Source organism: Megalops cyprinoides, chromosome 25 (assembly GCF_013368585.1).
Source record: "Megalops cyprinoides isolate fMegCyp1 chromosome 25, fMegCyp1.pri, whole genome shotgun sequence".
NCBI classification, from domain to species: Eukaryota; Metazoa; Chordata; class Actinopteri; order Elopiformes; family Megalopidae; genus Megalops; species Megalops cyprinoides.
The window spans coordinates 4,300,694-4,325,127 of record NC_050607.1 but is presented as its reverse complement, the minus strand read 5'-3'; the positions used below and the strand labels follow the sequence as shown (position 1 = coordinate 4,325,127).

Sequence of the window (24,434 nt, the reverse complement as noted above, 5' to 3'; positions counted from 1 at the left end):
CCCGATGCACCTCATGTCACCCAACCACTGGCTATGTGCCAGCAAGCTGCCCCACCTGTTCCAAGATACCCTTGCTATTCTTTCACTAATTCATGTTTGCCTTTGTGCATTGATTTATACTAGTTTATTTTATCAATGTTTGTCTTCGTTGTTGCAAATAAAATCATTTTACTGACTGCATCATCATCTCATCTGTATTGTGCTGACAAACGACCGCTAACAGACTGGAAAGACATCATGTCGTTAAATTTGATATTCATAGCGCAATTTAACTATAACCGGTGCCTCTATGAGGATGGGCATATTTTGTCCCACAGTGGTGCACAAAATCCAAACAATTCATGCCGTACATACATTTTCTTCCCCCAAAAATCACAGAAATGTATCTACTGCTTAGAGAATACAGACATTTCTGTCATGGAGAATACAGAAGAGACATTTTAAAGGCTTACCTGGAATTTAAAATGTCCCACTTTTCCCTGAAGTACCTCCAGGCCAGGTGTCTCCCATGAGGATTCCGGCCCACATGTATGATAACATCAATCACATCCTGATCGGGCACCAGGTCTGAACTGAGTGACAGATTTAGAAGTCTGGAAAAAGAGAGGATAATAGCATGCTTGATGGACCCTCCTCACGGTTACAAATAGAGTTGAAGTGCGTATACTGACTGGCAATTACTTTTATGGCTTATCAGTACTGACTGAAAATATAGTGTCAAATTTAAAAACATGATCTATAGCTTGATGTACTGGGTGTGTATGTATATGTGTGTGTGTGTGTGTGTGTGTGTGTGTGTGTGTGTGTATGCGTACGTACATACATACATACACGCACACGCACACACACACACACACACACACACACACACACACACACACACAATTCGATGCTTGGTATCTATCTTTTTAAATAATATTTGAAGATGAAAACATAACAACTGGGATACCAGAGGACACCGCAGTGGTGTACAAGTTTCCAATTTGTAATTACACGCTGAGTTAATGTTCTGCTGTAGTCTACGCCTTGACATAAAGTAATTACTTGTTCTCTTTAAATGAAAAAAAGATTTTCAGTTTCTATGACGTTTCTGTTTGTGTCTGTTTTTCTATTTTTTTTTTTTTTTGTTCTTAGTCACCCTCCTGCAGGTATACTCATCGACTTGCTTTGCAGATATTTTATGTGTTTAAGTTTATACAGTTGGATATTGACTGCAGCAGTTCAGGTAAAGAGACTTTCGCAAAAGGTATCACTGAAGTACAGCTCAAGGGATGGAAACCTGCAACTTTCCGAATGCTTAGTAGTTGAGAAACATAAATGCTCTCAGAAGCAGCTGACACTGGTGCTGAAGTCTGAGATGTAAATGCTGTCTGCTGATCTTTCCTAAGTTGTTAACAGTGCATTTAATTATCGACTTCTAGTACCAACACCAGTTTTGACAAAAATAATTCTTTGGTTGGGATTTTACACACAGCTTTTACACTCACACCCCATCTGCACTGCAAGTAACGTGTCTGAAAAATAACACCCTCTCACCCTGCACGGTGTCATTGAAGCTGACTTACCTTCTAAACTGCAATAACAAAGGGAGGGTGACATTTTAAATGTATACATTTAGGATGAATGGGAACATTAACCGCAGATCACAAGCCATGTCTCCCTGCTCTTTCACCTGCTGCGGAGTACACCTGAGACAGAACCGCGTTTCAGTTCATGCAAGGACCGACCAGTGAATGAGCTAGGCTCTCTGAAGTAGAAATCGACCAAAACAGAAAGATTGAGCGAAGTCAATGACCTCACGTTCAAGTACAGCAAAACATGACCTATCACAAGACGTTTAACCAGGTGGCTGCCGCGATTACTTTGATGGAGAGGACTGCACTTCACTTCCTGAAGGGTGCTGAGGAGATATAAATCAATACTAAAGGAAGGGGGCGTGTCTCTTCCAGTGTGTAGGTGCAGCAGTTTGCCGTATCCTTTACACGCAGATGGCTGTGAGCTTCCATCTCGCCCGGGACAGGGTTTCGGTTTTCAGAGCGTGTTTGTGCACACGCTGGGAGAAATTCAAGCACGACTTCGATCAATGAACTGCAGGATCTGAATCTGTCCACACGCGTGTGTTTCATGAGGAGCAGATGCAGGAGGCAATGCCACTGTGCTGGGAGAATAAAGAGGCTAGGTGCACAGCAGCCAGTGGAAAAGGCAAGGCTTACAGCACAGTGTGCTGCGGAACTGCAGGCCGGGATGTTCCGATGAGCATAGCTTTGCCTTGTGCCCTCGCTTTCTTGGCTTTTTCTTCACTGTGGGGGGGGGGGGGGGGTGTATAAAAATAATGTCAGTTCTTCACAGCACAGACATCAAGGCTGTCAAGGAAACATCATTGTTAGTGCGCCAGCGCTGGTGCATCAAATGCTTCACTCTGTTTTATTCTTCAAGACATTTAAGAATATTGAGAACTTGTGGGAAAAAAAATTCTCTGTAAACACTCAGGTAAATTCATTTTTACACTTCAAACTACCTCTGCTGTCAGCTTGCAATAACGTGTACAGACATTAAGAGGACGCATCAACCAATTAGAGTGCATACATTTGTCTGGCATTTGCTTAAACAAACCGCATAAGAGAGACACTGAACCAAATGCTATATAAATCGGATAAAAATTTGTCAGTGTATAGCAGGTGAACATTCTGTTATGAGCTGTCAAGTGGAAAACTACCAAGCTCACTGTAAATCAACTGCCCAAATCACTGGCTGTATAAATGAGAAACACATAAAATAGTATTATCAGTAGTATACATTCTTTTATCCCACAGTGTAAACCCACTCACCATTCAGGGGGGGTGTAACAAGAAAATGCCCCCCAAATTGTATCAATTTACGCAGTGAATAACGATTAAGCCGAATGACCGCACCCTAACAATCGCCACAGCCCCCGCGTATTGGCTACGATTCCCTGCTACCCTGTGGTGTACGGAGTACAGCTGTCGTAATATTATGCCTCATATGTACCCTGGCACGCGATGAGAGGAGGGCCCTGCCAAATTGCGGGGGTGTGGATGCGTTCCTGGCACCCACCCCGCTGCCACTCGCGCCCCTGCCTCTGCCGCTCTCTCTCTCCGCATAGCGCTACAGCCGTCCTCATCGTTATAGCTACCACCTCCTGCAGGTGTCTGTCTGCAAATGGCACACAACAGTCACAAGCTCTGGAAGGCACTACGCTTCACCCGCTGATATTTATGAATCCTTGCTTGCTTCTTACAACACTTATGCAAATTAATTGGCTGATTAATTATTCAAATGTCTTGTTTATGCAGACATTTTGTTTTTTGTTGTTTTTTTTTTTTATTGCATTGTTTTGTATATTGCCCTTCATCTAGCATCTGCCAAGGAAAGAAAAGGAGGAAAGCAATCAATGGTTGTATTTCATGTAGATTGAAAAGCTGATTTAGCCTGCCAGAGTAATCTGTGGTTGATTGTTGATGGCCCATGATTGACTGATTACTGCTGACTATACAAGACTGCGAATTACACTGTACATGTCCCGACAGTTTAATGTAATATATGTATATTTCAGCTGTTTTTGCTTTTGGTTCATTCCACCTGAATTGCACAGACCATGTGATTCCCTGTCAGCAAGACTTACCACTCCAAATACGAAACCCACAAACACATTCTCTTATTTGCTCGTTGAATATTTGGACCGGAAACGTGAAACATTTCAGTTCAGTGAAGATCGGGAGGAAAGTTCGAGGAGAGGCCAGGACTGGTTTCCGTTCACTCCCTGCCTAGGCAGTTGTAACCCATAAAACATGTATCCGTCACACTAGAATTCCCCTCCAGTGGAAATCGTGTGTGATAGCCGTCCCCTAAAAGGAGTCACCTGGGGCCTGTTTTCAGGGCCTGGGCGCACTGCTCTGAATTCTGTGCCTAAAGAGTGTGACCGATTAAACAGTGCATACGGGGATGACGGGCCAACCGTACAGCCAGCTCCCCATAATGGGACCCGCACACAGTCTATAAATACAAGCCAGGGCCAAGATCTCCACTGTGGAGGAGCTAAGCACATAATCCATCGCCCCCATCATCCTGATACTCAACTCCAGTGGGATTTAAAGGACTATTTGGGCCAGGATGTAGGAAGCCCACACTGTGTGCTTTAACAAAGCCTCTGCCTCTCTCTCTCTCTGTCGCCTGTACTCCACTGCATTGTGTAATGTGCTTAGGTCCCGTAACGGTGACACCGAGTTGACCATAAACTGCGTGATTCAGAGTGATTCAGAAATGGGTTTCAGCCAGGATGTAAAGGGTAAAGTCGGCCTTTTGGTCGATAACTTCTTCCTTACTTCTATATTTAAAAAAGTATATAAGGAATGCTTTGTTTTTAAAGATACAACACAAAGTTGACATAAGAACTTATAATGCTATATCCCAAAAGAGCAGACAGCATCAGGACAAAGATAATGCTTAGTGTCTCGACCAAAAACTTGAGCTGCAGTTTCACACCCCATAGTGGTACACCTTGTAGACATTGTCTGTCTAAACAGCCCTTAAAACACCATGGTATTTCTATTGGTGATCTGCACTCATTCTAGGGAACTGATTCCTCTCATTTATCAATGCTCATAGCTTTTTATGGACATGACAGTCGTAAATAACAGGCATGAGGCGAAGGGTAAACGTCTCATTTGCGTCTTGCTGATGTAACATGAATCCCGCACTCACCGGTTCAGCAGGAACGTGTTGTCACTGCAGGTCAGGGCCTCCAGGAGCACTTTCTTCTCTGAGATGGCGGAGGTGGAGTGGAATTTCATCCAGATGAACTCCCACACGTCCTCGTCCATCAGAGACACGCCGGTGCAGTAAACGATGTCCCTCACGTTCGGCGGGATCCTGCCGGGATATCAACGCTGTTCACTTTCCAAAAAATCGATGTAAGAAAAAAAGTGTGTAAAGTCTTAATAGCTACGGCTTAAAGGAAAAAAAAAGTTGTGTGTGTATGTGGGGGGTGTAATGAAAAACTTTGAACAGAATACGAGCCTGGATCCAGGAAAGACACAGTGTCATTACAAATCAAACAAAAAAAGACATTTCATCAATGAACCAGCTAAGCTGATATCCCTATTGTTGATTCAAGGAGTTATTTTTTTCTCTGGGGTGACAAGCGGGGATACATGCTATCCGGTGCATCACCACCCTCTGCCCTTGCAATGCCTGTAAATGAACTATGTTCAGGCAGCTTTTGGGGCAGGAGTTTGGTTTGCAAGATCTCTTGAAGCAGGTCAAACAGCACTTATTTTCCACCGGCCATGAATCTGCAGCAAAAGTAATGATGAATATAACAGTGTTGAGTTGTTGTAATCATGGATGCAGTAACTTGGTTGGACTAACATCAATCATAAGAGCTATGCTGCGCTGGGATTGCACAGAGGATTAAATGGTTGGCTTTAGCTGAATGACTGCATGAGATGCACTGGTGTGAACTTTATGTACAACAAGGCAGGCAGCATGCAGGGCCATTCACTGCGTACTAAAAAAACCTACTGTATGTTCATGCACTGAATTTCACATGGCAAAAACCCTAATACAACTGTACCATGAAAAACTCTTTACAACTATGCAGTTTCTTAGCATTTTTATCATTATTAGAGCATGTGTAAGTCCTTTGCAGGCATGGTACAGATTCACTGATCTGTACGTCAGCAGGATGGACAGGCAGTGTACATGGATGAGTCTGCTGGTGCACGCTTATGATAGACAGTTAGTCCATTAACAGATTAAGATGTGTTGTGCAATTTAAATCAACTATGTCATGTATATTTTACATTTTTAGTATTTTACAGTATTATTACTGTATTACTGTAGTATTATACATTAGTATTTACTGGATATTACAATAAACGGTAAGACAGACAGATTGAAAGATGGATAGGTGAAAGTATACCCACCTCCCTGTTACAGAGTATGCTATAATTAGAATAATCTTAGAAGTAATATTTGGCTTCATAGCTTGTTTTATTCCTTATTATCCCTCCATGAACCCCTGAGGAAAATAACAGTGATTTAATAATGTATGTCTACCATTTGTATGAGTGATGGTTTCAACAGGAAGTGTTTATTGAGAAGGCGACCCCTTTAAATGGAAAGATGTTGGAAAGTGTCAACGCTGTCGTGATTACTCATCTCCTGCAGTCCGGGGACCTTCTTTCTGCAGTAGCTGTTGCTCGATATTGAGACCCAATTAAAAATTAAAGGGGGAGAAATTGTAGTAGAGAAGAACACAGAGGTGCACTGGAATAACGTCTCTCTCTCTCTCTCTCTCTCTCTAAAAACAGTCTAACTGAGAATAAATAGCTCGGCGCAATGAGAGAAGGTCTTCCGTGAGCATCTCGCTCATACTCTCACGAGCTAGGCAAATAATGCACAGTTACTTAATCATGCCTCCAGAGAGCTGATTGGTTTGAGGAGCTGTGCGGCTTGCCCTTGCATTGCGGTGCAGAAACGCTGATGTTTGATTTGGGCTAAGCACGAGGATCCCTGGGGAAACTCAGACCCCGATTCGGCAAAATCCAGGGCGCACTTCACTTCTCTCTGCTGCATAAAGCTTTTTTTCCCCACTAAAGACATAGTTTTTTTTCCCATCAAGCCCCAAACAAACACATACTGTACAGCTTCAGAAAAACAGCATCTGGCATTTTGCATCTGTCAGACAAGAGTACATGTTCTTGGTTACCTGTGAGACTCATTATCTTTACAGAAAAGCCAGCAATTACAACCCCTTCATCAGGTAACTCTCTGAAAATGATTGGAATTGCTTCCAAGGAATATTAAGTGTCGGTGGAGTAATTTCACCTACATGGTGCAGTAATGGGACAATCAAACTTAAGCGTGTTGGAGCGCAGAGGCGTGGGGGTAGAGAGTGCAGTTTGTGAGGTTGCAATTATCCACGATGCCAAATGTGGCGTGTTAATTACACCTTCTAAGGTCATGTTTAATTGACTCAGGTAGCCTAACAGCAATGCAGTCCTGACTAGTAGAATAATTAATTTTCTCAAAATTAAAAAAGGGAAAAAGAAGAAGAAGAAGAAGAAGAAAAAACGATCTGGATATCTGCATTCCAAAGTCACTACCCTAATTCAGTGCAATTAGGAGCTGTAATAAGTTTTTACTTTGCTTGAATAAATCAGTTCTTCAGCTCTAAAAAAATCTCCTTTACCCTTTTTATTTTTTTGTATTTAGGCAGGCTTCTTTGTGTATACCAGACCCATCATACAGTAAGTTAAATCATCTCATCACCAGTTCCCAGACACCTCTCTGACGACTGCAGTGATGTAATGCTTATGTAACAAAAAGCATCAGCATATAAAAAGATGTTTAGTGCATATAAATGTGTAAGCTATCTGTATATAAACAGTGTATGTATATTTAAAAGTATTGTTTGATACTGTTTTTCTGACCTTTTCTGGCCCTCACTGATCACACTGTAACAAGTCTGTCAATCCCAAACAGTTCAAATAGAAATGATGAGAATGTGAGAATAACAGACAGCGTTATAATGAACATATCTTATATCAGAAACACTTCCGTGACTAGAGTGACAGAGTAGTAGAGTCCAGAAAGGTCCATATAGCTTTTGAAACATTACACTGTATTGTAAATACTTCTGTGCCTAAACTGTTGTCCTGACTGTCAGGCTCCATCTACTCTAGATTTGAGGGGACGGTGCTGATAGGGCCTCTCGTGTTTGGCAGAATGGAGGGGGATGGCGGGGGGTGTCCCAGGTTTACCTCGCTTTAGCTGTCTGTGTGATCCTAATTTACACGGGGGGGGGGGGGGACGTGTCAGGAGAGGAGCACAGAGCCCTGCACCTTTGAAAGGGTGAGTGATTACACAGGGATATAACACACCAACATCAAAAGAGCCAATCAGCAATTCTGTCTGATGTGCAAATGGACTCATTGAGAGTTTTGGACCACGCTCCACATTTTGTGAAATTACACCCTGCATTTGAGAAACAGATTTTTTTTTTTCTGTAGTTGACAAATTTCAGCTTGCATGGTGGCTCGGCCTTTCTCATTTGAAAAACACGATGATAAGCGTTATCATAACCACATGATGATGTCATAGAGTTTTGTCCATTGAAGGAGATGTTAAAAACTTTACAGGCCAAAGCAGAATGGGTCCTGTTGCAATGTATGGGGTGTTTGTCTTGTTTTTATTTCTACTTCTGCTTTTTTGGTCTTCCCCCTTTCCCCAACTGTTCCTCCACTGTGCTGCAGTCTTGAAATCCACATTCTCTTCTTTGCTCCACTGTAGAGCAAATCCGTGACTCTGTTCTGGTCTTCTTCGGACTCTCGTGCCATTACAGTCATAAGGTCATGAAGTATTGTGTGGTGAGAGCAAAAGGTATGTAATTCTTAAATGAACATGATAAAAACATTTGTACTTGCAGAGTAGACACTAAATATAATGTAGGATGTCAGAACAGCGTGAACTGTTTTGAATTTTTCTATATCGTTCTGCCAGCTAAGATATATTGTGTTTAATATCATGAGTTTGGAGTGGTGTAGTGGCAAGGCATTTTTGTTACAATGTCACAGGAACAATGACGGCCAATGTGTTGTGAGGTGAGAACTGCCAAGGTCAACAGAAGAAAAATGGCTGAAATTAATTCTGTCTGAAAATTCAGGCTTATCTTGTCTTGGAAACTTCAATACCTGCCAAGTCTGTAGATCGATGGTGGCAAAGTTTTTTGTTTGTGTTCAATTGAAAGTACATCAAAACCATATCAATAGTTCAAAACAACTGCTGCTACAAAAAAAGCCTTCAGTACTTATCCACCAAACCTGAAATGTTTTTCCCCTGTGTGTTGAAGAAAGCTTTTTGCAGAGAATCCACAGAAATCTGAATTTTTTGTCATGTGTGACCTTCAGCTAATCTGTCGACTCTGTCTGTGTCTTACAAAATTCACAGGCAACGTGTGGAGTCGTCAGCTAGTAAACGTTCAGAATAGGAGCGAACGGCAGTGGGGCTTGCATGGTGTGGCTGCGGAGATGAGTGAATAATGAGGCCCTGGGCTTTCTGCTGGGCTGCTCTCTAAAGAGCGCTTAATTTCCCTGCTGATGGGCAGCAGCAGCTCCTCTTTACCTGCTCCTTTACCTGTTCTTATTGCTCGATATCCAGTCCGAGATGAGCGACACGGCCTGTCGGTGACAGTGTTTGTTCCCGAAGCTGCAGGCCAACATGATCACCTCCCTCTGCATCTCCCTGAGGCAGGTTAGGGGACAGAGAACCATCGTCATGAGCACTTCCTGTGTGTCTTCCTGTGTGTCACAACAATACTGACCCCCCGACCCCAGTTACACACTGACCTAGACCTGAATGTATCAATGAAATAATCAGGGAACAAATCAATCATGTAGTTGATGTAGTCTAGCGACAGTCGCAGAGGACTCTGCTAAGCAAAAGAAAGCAGTGTAACTGAAGTAATTAAATACAAATTATAGCTCAATTAGTTAAACACAACAGAGGTATAACCAACAATGGAAAACAAATGAAAGACAAAAGCAAGAACACAGAGAACCAGAGAGACAATAGGCGAGCAGCTGTAAGGAAATAAACAAAACCAAAAATATATAAGCAGTCATAACCAGTACTACAACAGCAATTCTGAAGTGACAGCAACTGAATCAAGAAGTAAGCAATGGGCTGGATGCAGGCACGCGGGACATACTCGGTCTGGTAGGCCACTTGCATGACAGAGCCGTTGGCAGAACTCACGGGCCACCCAAGCCTGTGGTACATGGACGCCACTTGTCTCAGCACGTAATCCTGCCGAAAAGAAAGACAGACAACAGTTAAGAGGTCAGGGGAGCCAGTAGCACCAGTCAAGGCACTGGTGCTGGAAATAAGCTGCGGCTGTAAACACATGTATGCTACATCGGATGCTGAATTTGTGTTTGAGTCTATGTATTTTGCACTTGTCCTTTGCAAATAAACTAATAGGAAAATAAACACGGCAGCTGCACCAGGCTGGCTGACCCTTCACTGCAGGTGTAGCCAAAGCGTCGTTCACACAAATCTGCTGGACTGAATATCCGTTTAAAAACCCAGGGCAGACTCATTCCAGGGGATTACAGCTTGTGCTACAGTGTAAGAGGCAATCAGAGAATATAAAGGCAGCTGCAATTAAGATGAGGTTTTGATTACCAGCCTGGACTGAGATAAGGCTAAATGTCTAATGGCTTGTTTCCACAAACCCGTGCACTTGAGGAGCACTTGAATGTTGCCATGCTGTTAAGGCCAATTCCTCTTATGGCCAGCTGTAGGTGAGGCTGAAAGCACGCAGCTCCAGGTACAGTTGGCTACCTAGTACGCCATGCAATGTCCACTGCAGCTGTTGTGCCGTAGTTGAAAATCACTAACGGCCACCGGGCCACAACTCTTCTGCAACATGGTAATCACAATGAAACTTTCCTTTATGCTAATCCAAACAGTATTTTCTTCATTAAATTTAAAAATAATTCACAAAAGATATTTTAATTATCTCTACTGAAACCCTTCACATGAGAAAAATACGGACGCAGTAATAAAATTGCACGCATTTTAAGCTGTACATAATTTCACCATAAAACAGTATGCCACATTACCATTCACTGGAATAAGAAGACATAATGATCATGAAATTGGCCACTGTTATGTGCGATTGTATTGCCTCTCAGATTTGTTCAGCAGTGACGCAGGTAATGACTGGGAAAATGAACCATAGCATCTCAGCTTCATGGGGGCTTACTGAAATAACAGTGTGACTGAAATGAAAAGGCTTAAATTTGAGTGCTTTGAAATCAGGCAGGAGGCTTCGCCTGAAACAGCCACACCTTCCCAGCTGACACAGCTCACGCTTCGGTTGTTTATCAGTTTATCATGCTAATGCCTTACTGTCCCGTCATTTAATACTAATGCTAAGGATTAATACCCAACAGCTGACTGTTTAACATTTCTCAGATGTGTACATAAATTTTGGCGCGGGCACCTGGCTGTCTATCGGAGTGCTTGGGGAAATTATCTCCTGCAGCTGTTTAGCCCTCCATTAGCCCACCGAGCATCTGCTTTGTCGGACACTGTTAAAAGAAATGGCTGACGATTGTGAGACAGAAGGCTCCTCAGATCTTCACCTGTTTTCCTTTACCTGGCAGCGTGTGTAGAATGTTCTGTTACAGCACACGCATGTGCGAGGCACTGAATCACATGTCGATTCTGAGCTGCTCTGCCAGTGGAACGTCGCATCCCATTGGCTGAATGTGAGCCTATCAGAGACGCGGCCCACAGCTGAATGGGAACAGAGGCGCCGATTCCTGAAAGATGAGCCCTATCTGTGGCAGATCAGAATGACGCACTCTGATTAAAAGTGCCCCTTTCCATAGAGCGAGACAGTGTGTGCAGTTTGTCTTATTTTCAATTATACCAGAGAGCTTGTGGAAAAAGAGCCTACAGATTAAGTGTGAATTTTCAGATGGATAATAAAGATACTAGCACCTCAAGATGCAAGCCCTGTTACCTTTTATCTACAGAAAACAAATTGATCATGAGAGCCTCCTGATATGTCAGCACACTTTTTTGTTGTTTCGTTTTTTTACAACCTAAAAAGCTTTGAACAATACTAGTAATTATTTTGTATGCAGAGGCTTGCATTACAAGGGCTTCTTATCGTTAAGGCTGAATGTTCCTATTTATCTCAGTAGAAAATATGCACCAATGCTGTTTTACAGATCCAGTCAGAGATCCGTATCAGAATCTGGCTGTAAAACACTATCTCCTTCGAGCATGTGCATGTCAGGTTTCTGTTTGGGTCAAATTATCAGCAGAATTCTGCTTGAGTTCTGAACACCAGTGCTTTTAAGCAAATGGATTGGTTTTAGATTGCGTTAGTGATGCAGTGAGGTCAGTTATGTGGACAAGCCCCTGTACTGGTGACCCTGTGTTGGATTCACCTACACTAAAGACGCTGTACTCCTCGGTGCGGTCCAGCAGCTTGTCCAGCTGGTACAGGGAGCGGCTGGCTGCGTGCCAGGGCAGGAACTCCCTCTCCTGGGGCAGGTAGCAGATCATCTCCAGGGGGATGTTCTGGGGCAGGTACCCTGCTCTGGGGGCACAGGGAGGGGTATTCGACAGGGTGAAGTGAGCATGGGAAATAATCTGTGCCAACGAGCAAACACGTGTAATAAATTGCCATAACTCCACAATGTGTCTCTTAAGTACACCTGGAATGGGTGGCTGAAAAAACTACCTAAACTCAGGGAAGCTGTTTAGTTGGACATTGATTATAAGAACATTTTTTGGTGGCTTTTCTGAATTATCTTACTAAAATTACTGGCAGGTGTTTATAGCATTAGAATTCCTCTCAGCGAATCATCTCCAGATGTGACCTCCAGTATTGTTTATGTATTTTTTATGTATGACATCCCGTCACCTTTTATTTCCCTCTACAAAACCTGCATTCTGCTTCAGCTAAGCTCGAGAGCCAAAACATGCCATGTTTTAAAACTGCCAAACAGGAGCGCTCTTTTTGCATAAATCCATAAAACATCAAACCATTTGAAAGGAAGGTACCAGCAGTAAAGGCATACACAATATGCTGAGAAAGATCAAAAATACCCAAAGCCATTCAGTGCAGTGCATTAAAATACAGTAGTTATATTTTACCATGTGTATGAGGGATTCAAAAATGTGAAATGAGATGAGGGGAAAAATGGGAGATTTCTCTACCACTAACTCAAAATTAGGTAGAGTATTAAATTAGGTACAGATTCTCTTATCATTACTGCTACTCTTTAACACCTGCCTTATCTTAAAGCTCACCTTTTCCAGTTTAAATGAAATTCAATTATACACATCCAAATACAGTGCACTAAAAACCTATGACCCCCATTATTGATATTACTGTAATTGTGAAACGAACAGATATGACTAAAATTATAACAATGCTAGTTGAGATTATGATTTAAACATAAAAAGAAAGAAGGCATCAAATGGTACTATGGATTTATGTAAATGTTCATACCAGTATCACTACTGTCAAATATGGTCATGTTGCTTTATATTAATGTTACTACAAGGACATGAAGTGATCTACAATGAGGCCTGTTAGATTAGAATGATTTATTGCTTTTTACTTAATGCATGGGTTTCTCATTAACCTTTATCTGAACTGACACTGATGGAAGCAAACACTGTCAGTGGAGCAGAGATTCGCATTAATGTCAGAGCCCTTCGGCACCATGTCCTGTGCTGTACGCAGACAGATTTATGAGGGCTGATTGTCATCTCACGATTCGGCCTAACTCTGAAGCCTGAGCTCCACTCAACGCATGGCCCACATACAGCTGTTTGAGCCACGCTGCCTTATCTTTGTGGTTGTATTTATTCCCTTCCTGTGTCTCCATCTCTTGAAGAGAGGGTTGTTCATTAAAAATGAAAAGAATACAAAATGACCGCGTTAGTGTCGCGCCCTTTGAAGTCCACACCGACTCTGAACAAGCTCCTCTTCGTTTCCGGATCGGCCACCCCGACTGAGGAGTGAAGTCATTCACGATGATAAATGTGCTAACGGACGACACCCTTTACCAGGCAGAGGAAGAGGACACACTCCCCAGACAGAGCCCCGCCAGCCTCAGTTTATGACCGGTCTCTGAGCAGGCTCATTATGTGCATTGCAGGTTTTACTTGATGAGTTTTTAAAGTACAAAAGCAAAGGTGTCGATAAAATGCCCTGAGAAGGACACAAGGGTGGGCAGACATGCTGTTCTCTTATTAAGAGCAACTCACTGTTTTATCTCTGGGTGTTACTTTCGACTGACCCTCAGTGCAGTGAATGACTTTCACCTTCCAGCTTCTTTAACAACACCCATTTCCCTACGTCTTAATGGCTTGTTAATTGTTTTCCGATTAATGAGAGATTTACAGTGCATTTAAAAGCAATTCCTATGTTAGTCACTGAGGTGATCCATTAAGTGGGATTACTTCTGTGGCAACTCTTCTTTTCCAGCTACCACCGCACTGAGAAATGTGCAGTTTGCCTTGTAGTTTACATACCTGCCATTTAAATTTAAATCTGTACAAACTGGAGTGAAATTTAAACTCAGCACAAATTATGCATTTGGTGCCATTTCACTGTGAGAATTACTAGTCTTCATCAATTTACAGTGAATGTGCTATTAAACATGGGTTTACAGCCTTTGACAAGAAGTCATTAAAGTTTAGATTATGATCTCACACTCAGTAATTCAAAGTAAATTACTTCTCTGACCTTCGCAAGAAGGAGTAACTGATGTGAAGGGATACAAGGAACTATGCATGGATTATGGTTACACTTTACTACAAATATGTGGCCGTATAAGATCATTATACCTGTATGATGCCTACATGACATATTATAAAGCTTGACATATACAGTTCTGATCATTTATAAATTCCTATGAGAACCAATAAATACCGCTTATGTCAACTGCCATTTGTCATAATGTGCTATAACTTCATGAAAAGTTAAACGCACTGTTCTAGTCTGGTTTGAGAAGCGAATTACTCATTGCTAGCCGCTGAAATGAACAGTCCCCTCAGGGAAAAATGTTTATCACACCACTGCAGAAATACCTTTTCATCAGAGTAAAACCTCAGAATTCAACATATTAATTCCAATGCAATATAATGCAGTCAGTGAGGAAAACAGATAAATTATACTCAAGACTTGTTGGGTTTTGCAGTTTTGTAGGCTGAGTGCTCTATATTTTCGTTTGCACTTCACTCATGAAGTTGAAAGACTACATTTATTCACAGGACTTAAACTTACTAAATGATTAAGGTTTGTTGCCTTTATTCATTTATACAGAGAAGGGTTTCAGGCTGCAGACGTATATATTGATGTGCTCCGTCTCTGAAGTTTCAAAGGTAGCTATTTTGAAGACCCTTTCGCTCCACATATCAGTGAGATATCTCATGACGTTATCAAGTGTGTTTATAGCCTACGTTGCACTGTCATCAATAAAATATAACCTCCCTCATTAGAGTCAGATGTAGTAAGCTATATCTTAGATGCAGTCATTCTCAATCACAGCCCTAAAACAGGGAATCTCTTTAACAGCAGTCCTGGCTGCACAGCATATATCTTTCATCTAACTTAGTAACCCTTAAGCACAAAAGCCTAAAAACCACAACCTTCAACAGTGCAGCCAACAAGTATAACGTAACAGTATTATTTGCTCTGACAATGAACACTGCATTCAAAGTACAAACTTTCCAAGTTCTCCTGTGGAAAACGATGTACCGTAACTGCCTGACAATCTTGGGGCTTTGTATTTATTCCCAATGAACATGAGCAGGTCTACCGCAGCCTGAAAAGCCTCTTGATGCTGTTTGTCCTCGTATGGAAATGATATTATAATATATGAAATATGTTGTTCAGCCCAAGAAAATATAACAAAAACAAACAATATATATCAATGCAAATATAAATATAATATTTTGCAGTATACCAAAATGTAAATGTAAAATGGTAATAATTTATTTAATTGAATGGTTACACTTATGTTCCATTGTGATGGAAATCTGGATAAGAGCGTCTGCTAAATGCATGTAATGTAATGTAATTTACGTATCTGAAATATACTGAAATGAGTTAAATAATATACTGTTGTATAATTTTTTTGCACGGGTCTGGACCAGAACTCCTCTGTCGAGGTTCAGTGAGGCGGCTTTGCACAGACTTCATTAGGACGGAGCAGCTGCTGGTAAAGGGAGAGGGAGGAGTGGGCAGGGTGATCGGTTGGGTGGACGCTGCAATATGCTCAAAGACGCCGCAGGCGCTGCCGTCCTTGCTGTGCTGTTGTAAGGGTTCCAGATCATCCTGTCCATTACACAAGCGCCTCGTGAACAGTGCATACAATCCAGTCACGCAATGGAAGAGTTGTTTTGTCCCACTGGGGGCCTGCTATCATACTGGAGGAATTTTCTCTAATGGCTGAAAGGCAGCTGGCCATTTGGGACTGTGGATCTCTGGGACCAGGAGGGGCCAGTGCTGCACAGTTCAAAGAAGAGCACGATGTCTGCTCTACAGCACAGCTGAAGCATAGGACCGGTCAGGTTATGAACCTCTGCAGCATACCGTCAGTGCTTCACATGGTTTTAGGGTTGGTTAGAGCTTCTTCACTGGAGGAAGAAGGGTCACACGTATCGAATAAATGCACACATTTTGGATTTACTCAGAGTAGAAATTGAGGATGAATTACAGTGGAGAGGGTAAATTTAGTTCAGTCCCCTGAGCACATAAATTTACCCTCTCCACTGTAATTCATCCTCAATTTCTACTCTGAGTAAATCCAAAATGTGTGCATGTGTGTGCCTGGCCGTGTGTGCTTGTTTGTGTGCGTGTGTGTTTTATACGTTTTGTCGAGGATAGATCAGGCCAAAACCCAGGATTCATGCCCATGTCCATTCATAAATGCCACACCAGTTCTAAATGCTTTGCTTGACTTGCTTATTCTGGCAAATCTGTCTATCTCTATAGAACACAGCTTTGACAAAATAACTGCTTTAAAAACTTCACAGTCCATTCTTCTCCTTTATGATGAAGGCTGAGTGACACTTTAAAGAGTAAGGAGCTTGGAGGACATTATCAGAACACTTCAACAGAAAGCGGTACCACAGAAAGTCATCAGGGTGAAAGTCTGAAATAGAATACCATCTCCTTGGTTTTTGCACCATAAAAACACATCTGTGTCACGGACTAAAAATGACAAATTACAGCGTGATTTCAACGAAACCACACGACAAAAAAAATGAAAGGAAACCTGCTGAAGATATTTCTTTTTCTTTTTTTTCCTCAAACACACGAGGGCCAGAGGAAAACAATGAAGAACACCCTGAGATCAGGCTGCCGCAGACCCACCTGGCAAGGTTGAAGACGTCATCGATAAGTCCTGCCCGGTTGCCCACGGATATAACCTGCGAGTAACAGATAGGGGAGCAGTCTGAGCAAACACAGCGCGGTGCGCAAGGAGCAAGAAAACGCACAGAGCAGCGAGGCGGGGAGGGAGCGCTTTACCTCTGGCTTTTTCATCAGCTGTTCGATCAGCAGCCTCCAGTTCTGCAGGTCGTAGTTCACCCTGAAGTAGCCTGTCTGATTGATGTTCCCAAGCAGCCACGTGTTCTCGTTCATCAGCCCAATTTTATGTGTTTCTACAAAAAAAAAAAAAAAAATTATACAAAATATATAAATAAAAACCTGCATTGGAATGAGGAAAATGCTCACAGTTGCTTGTGGTAGCTATTTAGAATATTATTCGTGGCATGGAAGATGAATCGCTTCCACAGGTACAAAGGGAAAAATGGAGAGTGTTTGTGATGTGGAGGTGTGTTTGAAGTGTGTATGATGGGAGGATAAAGCAGGCCAGTATAAAAGGACCAGAGCCTGCTTTTTGAAATTTAAGCAATGGTGTCTCATCTCAAATTTCTAAAACACCCTTCTTCAAACACCAAAGACATTATGTCAGTCTTTCTTATCAGGAAATGTGCTGTACTTTTAGGAATCTGGCACACCAGTGGGAGAGGAGAGAGCTAAGCCAATCAGGATAAGAATAAGTACATCTCATGAAGCAGGGCGCTTGTTAATATGTCAGCCAAACAATGTGGGCATGAATAGCATCAGTGGTAAGACTGATTACAGTCCTTTCAAGTCACGTGTACGCAGACATCTCTAGGCTTCAGGCCACTTATTTCATATCCTACAGGTGGAAGTGGGGGTGGTTGTGATGCTGAAATATTTAAACTCATGATTTTTAATGTATGTACTTAATTCAAGTGCTATCAGTTGGCAATGAGGCCAGTTTCAACTGAAACAAGAAACCTCAATACAGTTGTATGTTTAATTTAAACACCTTGCCATTTAGTTTCCATTGCCTTTATGAATCTGCTGCATTAGACACTGCTCATCCCAGAAGAATTACTATATTAAATGATTTTATATTTATATATTTATATTTATATTTAAAAAAAAAACTATGGAAGAGATGATGAATTATAACAAACAAGAAACAGTGTCAGGAAGTGTGAGGGAAATGGTAAGCTGGTGCTGGAGGACTGGAGGTGGATGATTTTTAGACAGGTGAGGGATTCAGTGCGTTTTAACAGTGAGTCACACTGGAAACCCCACTCTGAGCTGAACACCAGCTACTCACTGGAATGTAGCTCGCTACATGAAACTGTATACCTGCATGCGATCGCTCATGTTCTCATTGAGAAGATTAGATTCCAATTAAAGTGATTGAAAGCATGTGGCTGTGAGTCTGACCGTAATTCACGGGTGCTTAATATAGCCACAGCTGTCCCAACAACGCCAGCCCCCGAAAACTCGCCTGCACCACGTTAGATTTATAATTGTGAGAGCAGCGTAAATTCTCCAAACTCGTTAGGAGAAAAATCAAAGGGCGACGAGAGAAATGGATTTCACTTATCATGGTGCATGAGCAGCTAAAACGGTGGGTCATTACCAATTCAGCGGCCATAGCGTGCTGACTCTCCAAACAGGAGTACGTATCACTGCTGTTGGAGGAGCCACAGTATTCTCTCTTCAGCTTTTTTTTAAAAAAGGGGCAGAGAGTGTATGCTTGCTCATACTAGGATTCACTGGAAGGCAAATACAAACTATATATGTATGTATACGTGTGCAAACGTGTGTGTGTGTGTGTGTGTGTGTGTATATATCTATGCATGTATGTATGTAAATGTGTGTTTGTGTATTTGAGTGTGTGCATGCATGTATGTATACATGTATGAATGCGTTAATGTACACACGTAATTCTAAATTTGCCTCTGAAAGTGTTATATTAACATTTTCCATATATTCATTTAGCAGACACTCTTATCCACAGCAACTGAGATCAGTGCATAATACATCATTTTTATGCAGTTATGCCATTTTAATGCAGCAATCTGGTGAATTAATCATGTATTCATTATTGCACGCATGCATGCGTGTGAATTCGATAAATGTTACCTGTCCTATTGGAAACCCAAATGATCGCTTCTGACGATATGTACGTTGAATTTCCCAATGAAAGCGTCAAAGGGATTTGCCACCGAAAACTGCAGAGAAAGAGAGGACACACAAAAAAAGAACCAATCCATTTTAACCGAGGACAAACCAAGGCATTTAAAACAGCAGCACTTACATAGTGGTAATACAATAACTATGCTATTGCACAGCTATAACATAATGGCTTTGAGATATAACTGCCATATTAACTAGAGATTCCAGTGATGAAATTAGGCCCTCATCTAAAATCTCAACACAGAACCACATCTTCGTCTTGGGTGTAAGTGGGGTGTCTGTGCGGGAAGGACGTGCATGAGTATGCCAATGATGCTGAATTCCTCAGCACTTCCTCTGAGAGAGCCGAAGCCGCCGACTGCTGTCAGTACTGTCTGCCAGCCCGAATGAACGAGCACCAAACCCAGGGTGGTCTGTCTCTTTCTCAGCAAAGACAGCAAGCTCAGACACACCACAGACAGCTGAGCGACAACAGCACTCGGGGTGTCTGAGAGGCAGCCATCTGCGTGATGAACATCATTATGCTTCGCAGTCTAGGTAGCGGACAGCCCCGGTCCTGGGGTGTGACGGTATTGTGAGTTTTTTTTTTGTTCCATTCATTCTCTTAATTGCTTAATTGCATCAATTACCCAAATTTAATCAATGTAAATATGTACATATTCCATGTGTTCTGTATTCAGTGTGATTTGGAATGGAAAAATAAAATAAAATAAAATAAAAAACAGCAGGATTGGCGCAATACGGAAACATAACACATTTTCAGCAAAATTTTGTGTCAGCCCAATGTGAAATGACCTGACATGGTTCAGATCAATAATGGTCTGAAATAATGTCAGGCCTCCCCTTGGTTGCAAATACAGATTCTGCCGCTGATGAAAACATTTATACCTGGCAGATTCCTGTTTATACGCCCTGAGGGGACAGTGCGTTGATTATAGTCCGTATCAGGGCGTATCAGTGCTTTCAGATAAAGCAGCCCTATCTGAATCCACTGAACTAATAAGGTTTTCGCAGTGTTACAGGGATTGCAGTCGACGGGGTGAAACGTGTGTCACATGTGAGAAGACAAACAGTGGAAGGTATGATGACAATTAAGTCAAATGTTCAGCCTGATAGCGGCTGCAGTGTCACTCAGAAAGTATTAGTGTATATCTGGCAAAGCTTAGCTCACTTGTAAAGTTACATTAAAACCCATTCAGCTTGCCTAGGGACCTCTGTACTATCTGCATTCAATGGCACCACCTACCAAAAATACTCTTCTAAAGCACATGTAATGAAATAGTAAAACTAACACGATAAGACTGCGCTGGCTTATTCATTTGGTATATCTGGGGCAGAGCTATTTTCAGCATTAGGGGAATGCATGTTTTATGCTTTGTGCCTGCTGATCAGTTAAACTTCCCAAACTATATTCCAGCTTGGGGGTGGGGTGGGGGGGCTGACATGGAACTGATTTTTATGATAATATTTATCATATATGTCTCATGGCATCAAGCAGGAATGGAGAAATTAGGGAGGCAGTGCACTTATATAACTATTGCTTCAGTACATGCAACCAACATACAAGCACAGTCTGTGACAAAAAATAAGGAGCCCCCCCCGCCCCCCCATAAAAAAGCTCTTTGTAAATCAGGTATCTTTCCCCTCTTCCTGTTCCCCATTACACTCTCAGATCAAGTGCTGCTGTGTAATGGAGATCGATCTTCCTCTCAGGGATAAGACAGACGAACACATGTCCATAAAACTCCCCCCCCCCCCCCGCAGCAAAATCTTTATTCCCAACCTAGTTTTCCCCCAATCGATGCTCAGTCTTTAAGAATGGATGGAGTGGCCCATCTCTTTCCCTGGCCTCTAAATAGCTGCACTGATACTGTGGCTGGGAGCATGCCTCTTGGGAGCGCCTACTATGGCACAAGGGAATGTTGGGGGTTCAGTAAGGTGGGGGTCCTGTTATTGAGGGGGGGGGGGGGTGTATGTTCAGTGGTATGTTGCAGACTGACTGATGAGGTTCTAATGAACTGTGTTTTGAATAATGAGTGGTGGGGTTGTGCTGAAAGTGATCGGGGTATGTTGGGTGCAATGAGCATTGAGGTTCACTATTGGATGTTGGTTCCCCTTGCCTAAAGTGTGTGGTTGTGTGATGAGCGGTAAGGTTCTGTTGGGTGGTGAGGGCCACTTTTTTGAGAAACGTGATTCTGCCATCTTTTAAACAAGCCTACTACATCATGGGTCTCTGTGTTCAGTGAGTACTGACTTCATTCTGTTTCCTCAAACAATAACAGAACATTTGATATGTAAGGCACAGAGTATCAAAACAATTGAAAGTAATGTAATAAAAATATCTAATATTACACAGTTATTAAAATTCAGTGGAAGAAGCAGTCATATTTACAGTTATATGAACTTGTTCTTGGGGAGAGCAAATGATGTAATTATGTGCACTGCATTGTTTTCAACTAAAATGAAAAAAGAACATACACTCTGGAAAATATGAATATTAAACGTATAATTCTGGATTTAAAATATGAGTTACCGGCTATGGAAAATGACGTGTAACAAACTGGAAGGAATGGTTGTTCTTTTTTTTTTTAACATTTCATACTGGATATTTGAGAAACCATTACAGCAGAACGTTACAGTTTGTTTTCTGAAATGTACTCGAAGAGGGAGAAATTTAAGATTACAATCTTTTAACAAATAAGGATAGCCTAGCCAAAGAGTTATTTACCATACAGTACTTTCAGATGCATTATGTACACAGGTATCTGCTCTGCTTCATATTAAAGAGCTCTGTTGTAATAGGTTGTGAAGGGTGCCACGGCAAATAAGGATGGAATGATTGAGAGACTCGTTGTGTTTCCTGCTCAGGGACACAACAGCAGTGTGCCCTCAGTAATCAAATCCTACGACTCCTTTAACCCTTTTCAACCCACAAACATAGCTCCGTGGCAGTGGAAAGTACATGTGGGTGGGACTGTGCAATGAGCTGGAGTAATCACATGCCTAATAATAGCAGTGGACCACCGCCAGAGAAAATTTTAATTTGTGCTTTGCATGACTAATTCCGATGATTTATGTTCGTGATGATTGGCACCGGGGCTTAATTGTCTAAGGCCTAATCTAATCTCCTGGAGGGTCCAGACACAGACTGTTAAAACACAAGAAAAGCAGGTGTCTAGAGAACGCAGACAGCTGTAAGAGGCAAACCTTTCTTTCACCTTGAGAGCAGGATCAAGACAATACCTCCGATGTTTTGTGTTGTGCAAAAAAAGAACACATTTGAAAGCCTTCCAGTCACAGTTCATTACACGACACTGATGAGATATTTATTAATTTCCTGTTTCTAGCTCGGGCTGTGATTTATGCAGAAGTTCATTGACTGAGGGAATGATGCATTTTAAAAGCAACAAAGAGAGGAAAAATTGCTTTGACGATAACAGTAAAACGGGCTGTTCTGTCACCAGACAAGGAGAAGGGCTGCAGCAAAACAGCTCCTCTGACCTCCGAGGAACAGATGTGCACAGATTGATTTCCAGATGAATCCCTGCTGAATCTACAGAGGAGAGCATTTAGAAGATGAGACACTGAAGGTATTGAAGTGCGGCTGACAGATCCTCTCTTTGGATAACAGAGAACACTTGGCGCTGGCCTGTGGTGCAGATCTCCTGGCTTTTGGAGAAGTGAATCTGTCTAAACCTGATTATGGTCTTCTATATGAGATCCTACATTGACACTGAACAGACATCAGATATTCCCAAGAGTTTCCACACAGTCCAAGAAGACCGACACCCATCCCTGATAGATATCAGTGAGGAATAATCTGCAAGTACAACTACTCCAAACACATAGCCACTCTGATCCAAAAACCTTAGTGTAACTGTTTATGTCCTACCCACACCCCACAGGAAACTCTAGCAATGGGCTGTAGTCTTTCACATCTTGTAGACAAGTATGTTGTTTTTATCCCTTTGTGATACTCGCTCCTGCTCAGCTCAACCTGCTAAAAAGAAAATCTCTCACACGTCCCGAAAATCTCATATCATACCTGGCTTTCCATTGATCAATAATAGATGCTGTGCAGAAGTGCTGTACAATGAAGAAAGTATTTATTCAACTCTGGTATTTTTTTTTGTGCTGTGAGAGGAAGGCCTAAAAAAAAAAAATAGTACGCAGGTCAGGGGGAAATGAAAAGCCTGAGTCCACATTTCACAACAGGACAGGAGAGCATAAATCATAACTCTCTGTGAACCTCTCTCCGACACGCTCCCTTTTAAAGGTTGAGACTCCACCACAGCAGCAGAATGGATGTATTAGAGGGGTGTGAGGAAGTGGACACTATGAAAGGCAACAGCCAGCGCTACGGCGGCATGTATAATACATTAAAGTGACCTTTCTGTCACCGTTTCTGACAGCCGCCGGTGCCTTTGTTCTCTCCGGTGGCTCGCACCTTCGCCCCCCCCCCCCCCCCCCCCCCCCCCCCCCACAATCCGCCCGCCCGCCCGCTCCTCGCCTCAGACTTCCCCGTGGGGTAAAGCAACACGTTCCGCCGCATGCAGCACCTGCAAATCCCGCCAGGTCTGGCGAGAGCGTCTGGGCCGCTGCTGAGACCCTGCCTGCCAGCTGCTTGACAGCCCAGGCCTCGTATCGATCTCTGAAACAACCTTCTGCTTCGGTACAGTACAACAGGGGGCGTGGACGGAGAGCACAATAGGTGAAGCTTATGCTCGCCAGCTGTCCTCTGATGAGGAGGTAACCCACGTGGAAACAGACATCAGGTCTGCAATGAGAGTGGAGAGCAGGGGCATTGAGACTGACGTTGGTCGTCTTTAAAGTCTTTTCACTTCACAAAGTCTGTGACACAGCTCAATGGGATGTGCTGGCCAATCCGACATAACAGGAAGTAATCTCGACACCATTCGGACTCACATTGGTCAAAACGAAGATGAGATGAGCTTATAGCGCAGAGGGCTCTAACAGCCCCTCTCACAATGGGCCACTTATGGACAGCACTGTTAGGAGAATAGAACCAGCTCTCATAAAGATTTAGCTCTGCACTTGCTACGACTGTAGGTCCTCCCTCCTCCCTAAAATACTATGGCCTCCAACCCCACAGTCAAGAAATGACCCATGAGGTCACTTTCATTTAACAGGACAGCAGCCCTGCTGAGGAGAGCCAAGTCATCCACTGAGGGAAACATGCTCATTCTCTCTAACAGTATCTATCTACTGTAGAGCACAATAACGTAGGTTTAATGATGAGTCTAACATAGTTTAATGACTGTAGGTTCATCATTCTGCCTATAGTCTGCAGTGCATCTAGAGATGTGTCAAGTTGGTT

General features: G+C 42.5%; 1 protein-coding gene across 1 annotated transcript in view; it reads right to left on the bottom strand.

Annotated features, from left to right (window-relative positions):
• Positions 1-24,434, bottom strand: part of LOC118772008 (thyrotropin-releasing hormone-degrading ectoenzyme-like) — a 115,654-nt gene that overhangs the window by 3,713 nt on the left and 87,507 nt on the right. The window contains exons 10-17 of the mRNA XM_036520231.1: positions 19,043-19,131; positions 17,093-17,226; positions 16,937-16,992; positions 11,992-12,139; positions 9,731-9,828; positions 9,157-9,264; positions 4,723-4,890; positions 453-593 (exon numbers count right to left, since the gene is read on the bottom strand). Coding sequence (XP_036376124.1) covers positions 453-593; positions 4,723-4,890; positions 9,157-9,264; positions 9,731-9,828; positions 11,992-12,139; positions 16,937-16,992; positions 17,093-17,226; positions 19,043-19,131 — 942 coding nt within the window. The remainder of the gene's footprint in view (positions 1-452; positions 594-4,722; positions 4,891-9,156; positions 9,265-9,730; positions 9,829-11,991; positions 12,140-16,936; positions 16,993-17,092; positions 17,227-19,042; positions 19,132-24,434) is intronic.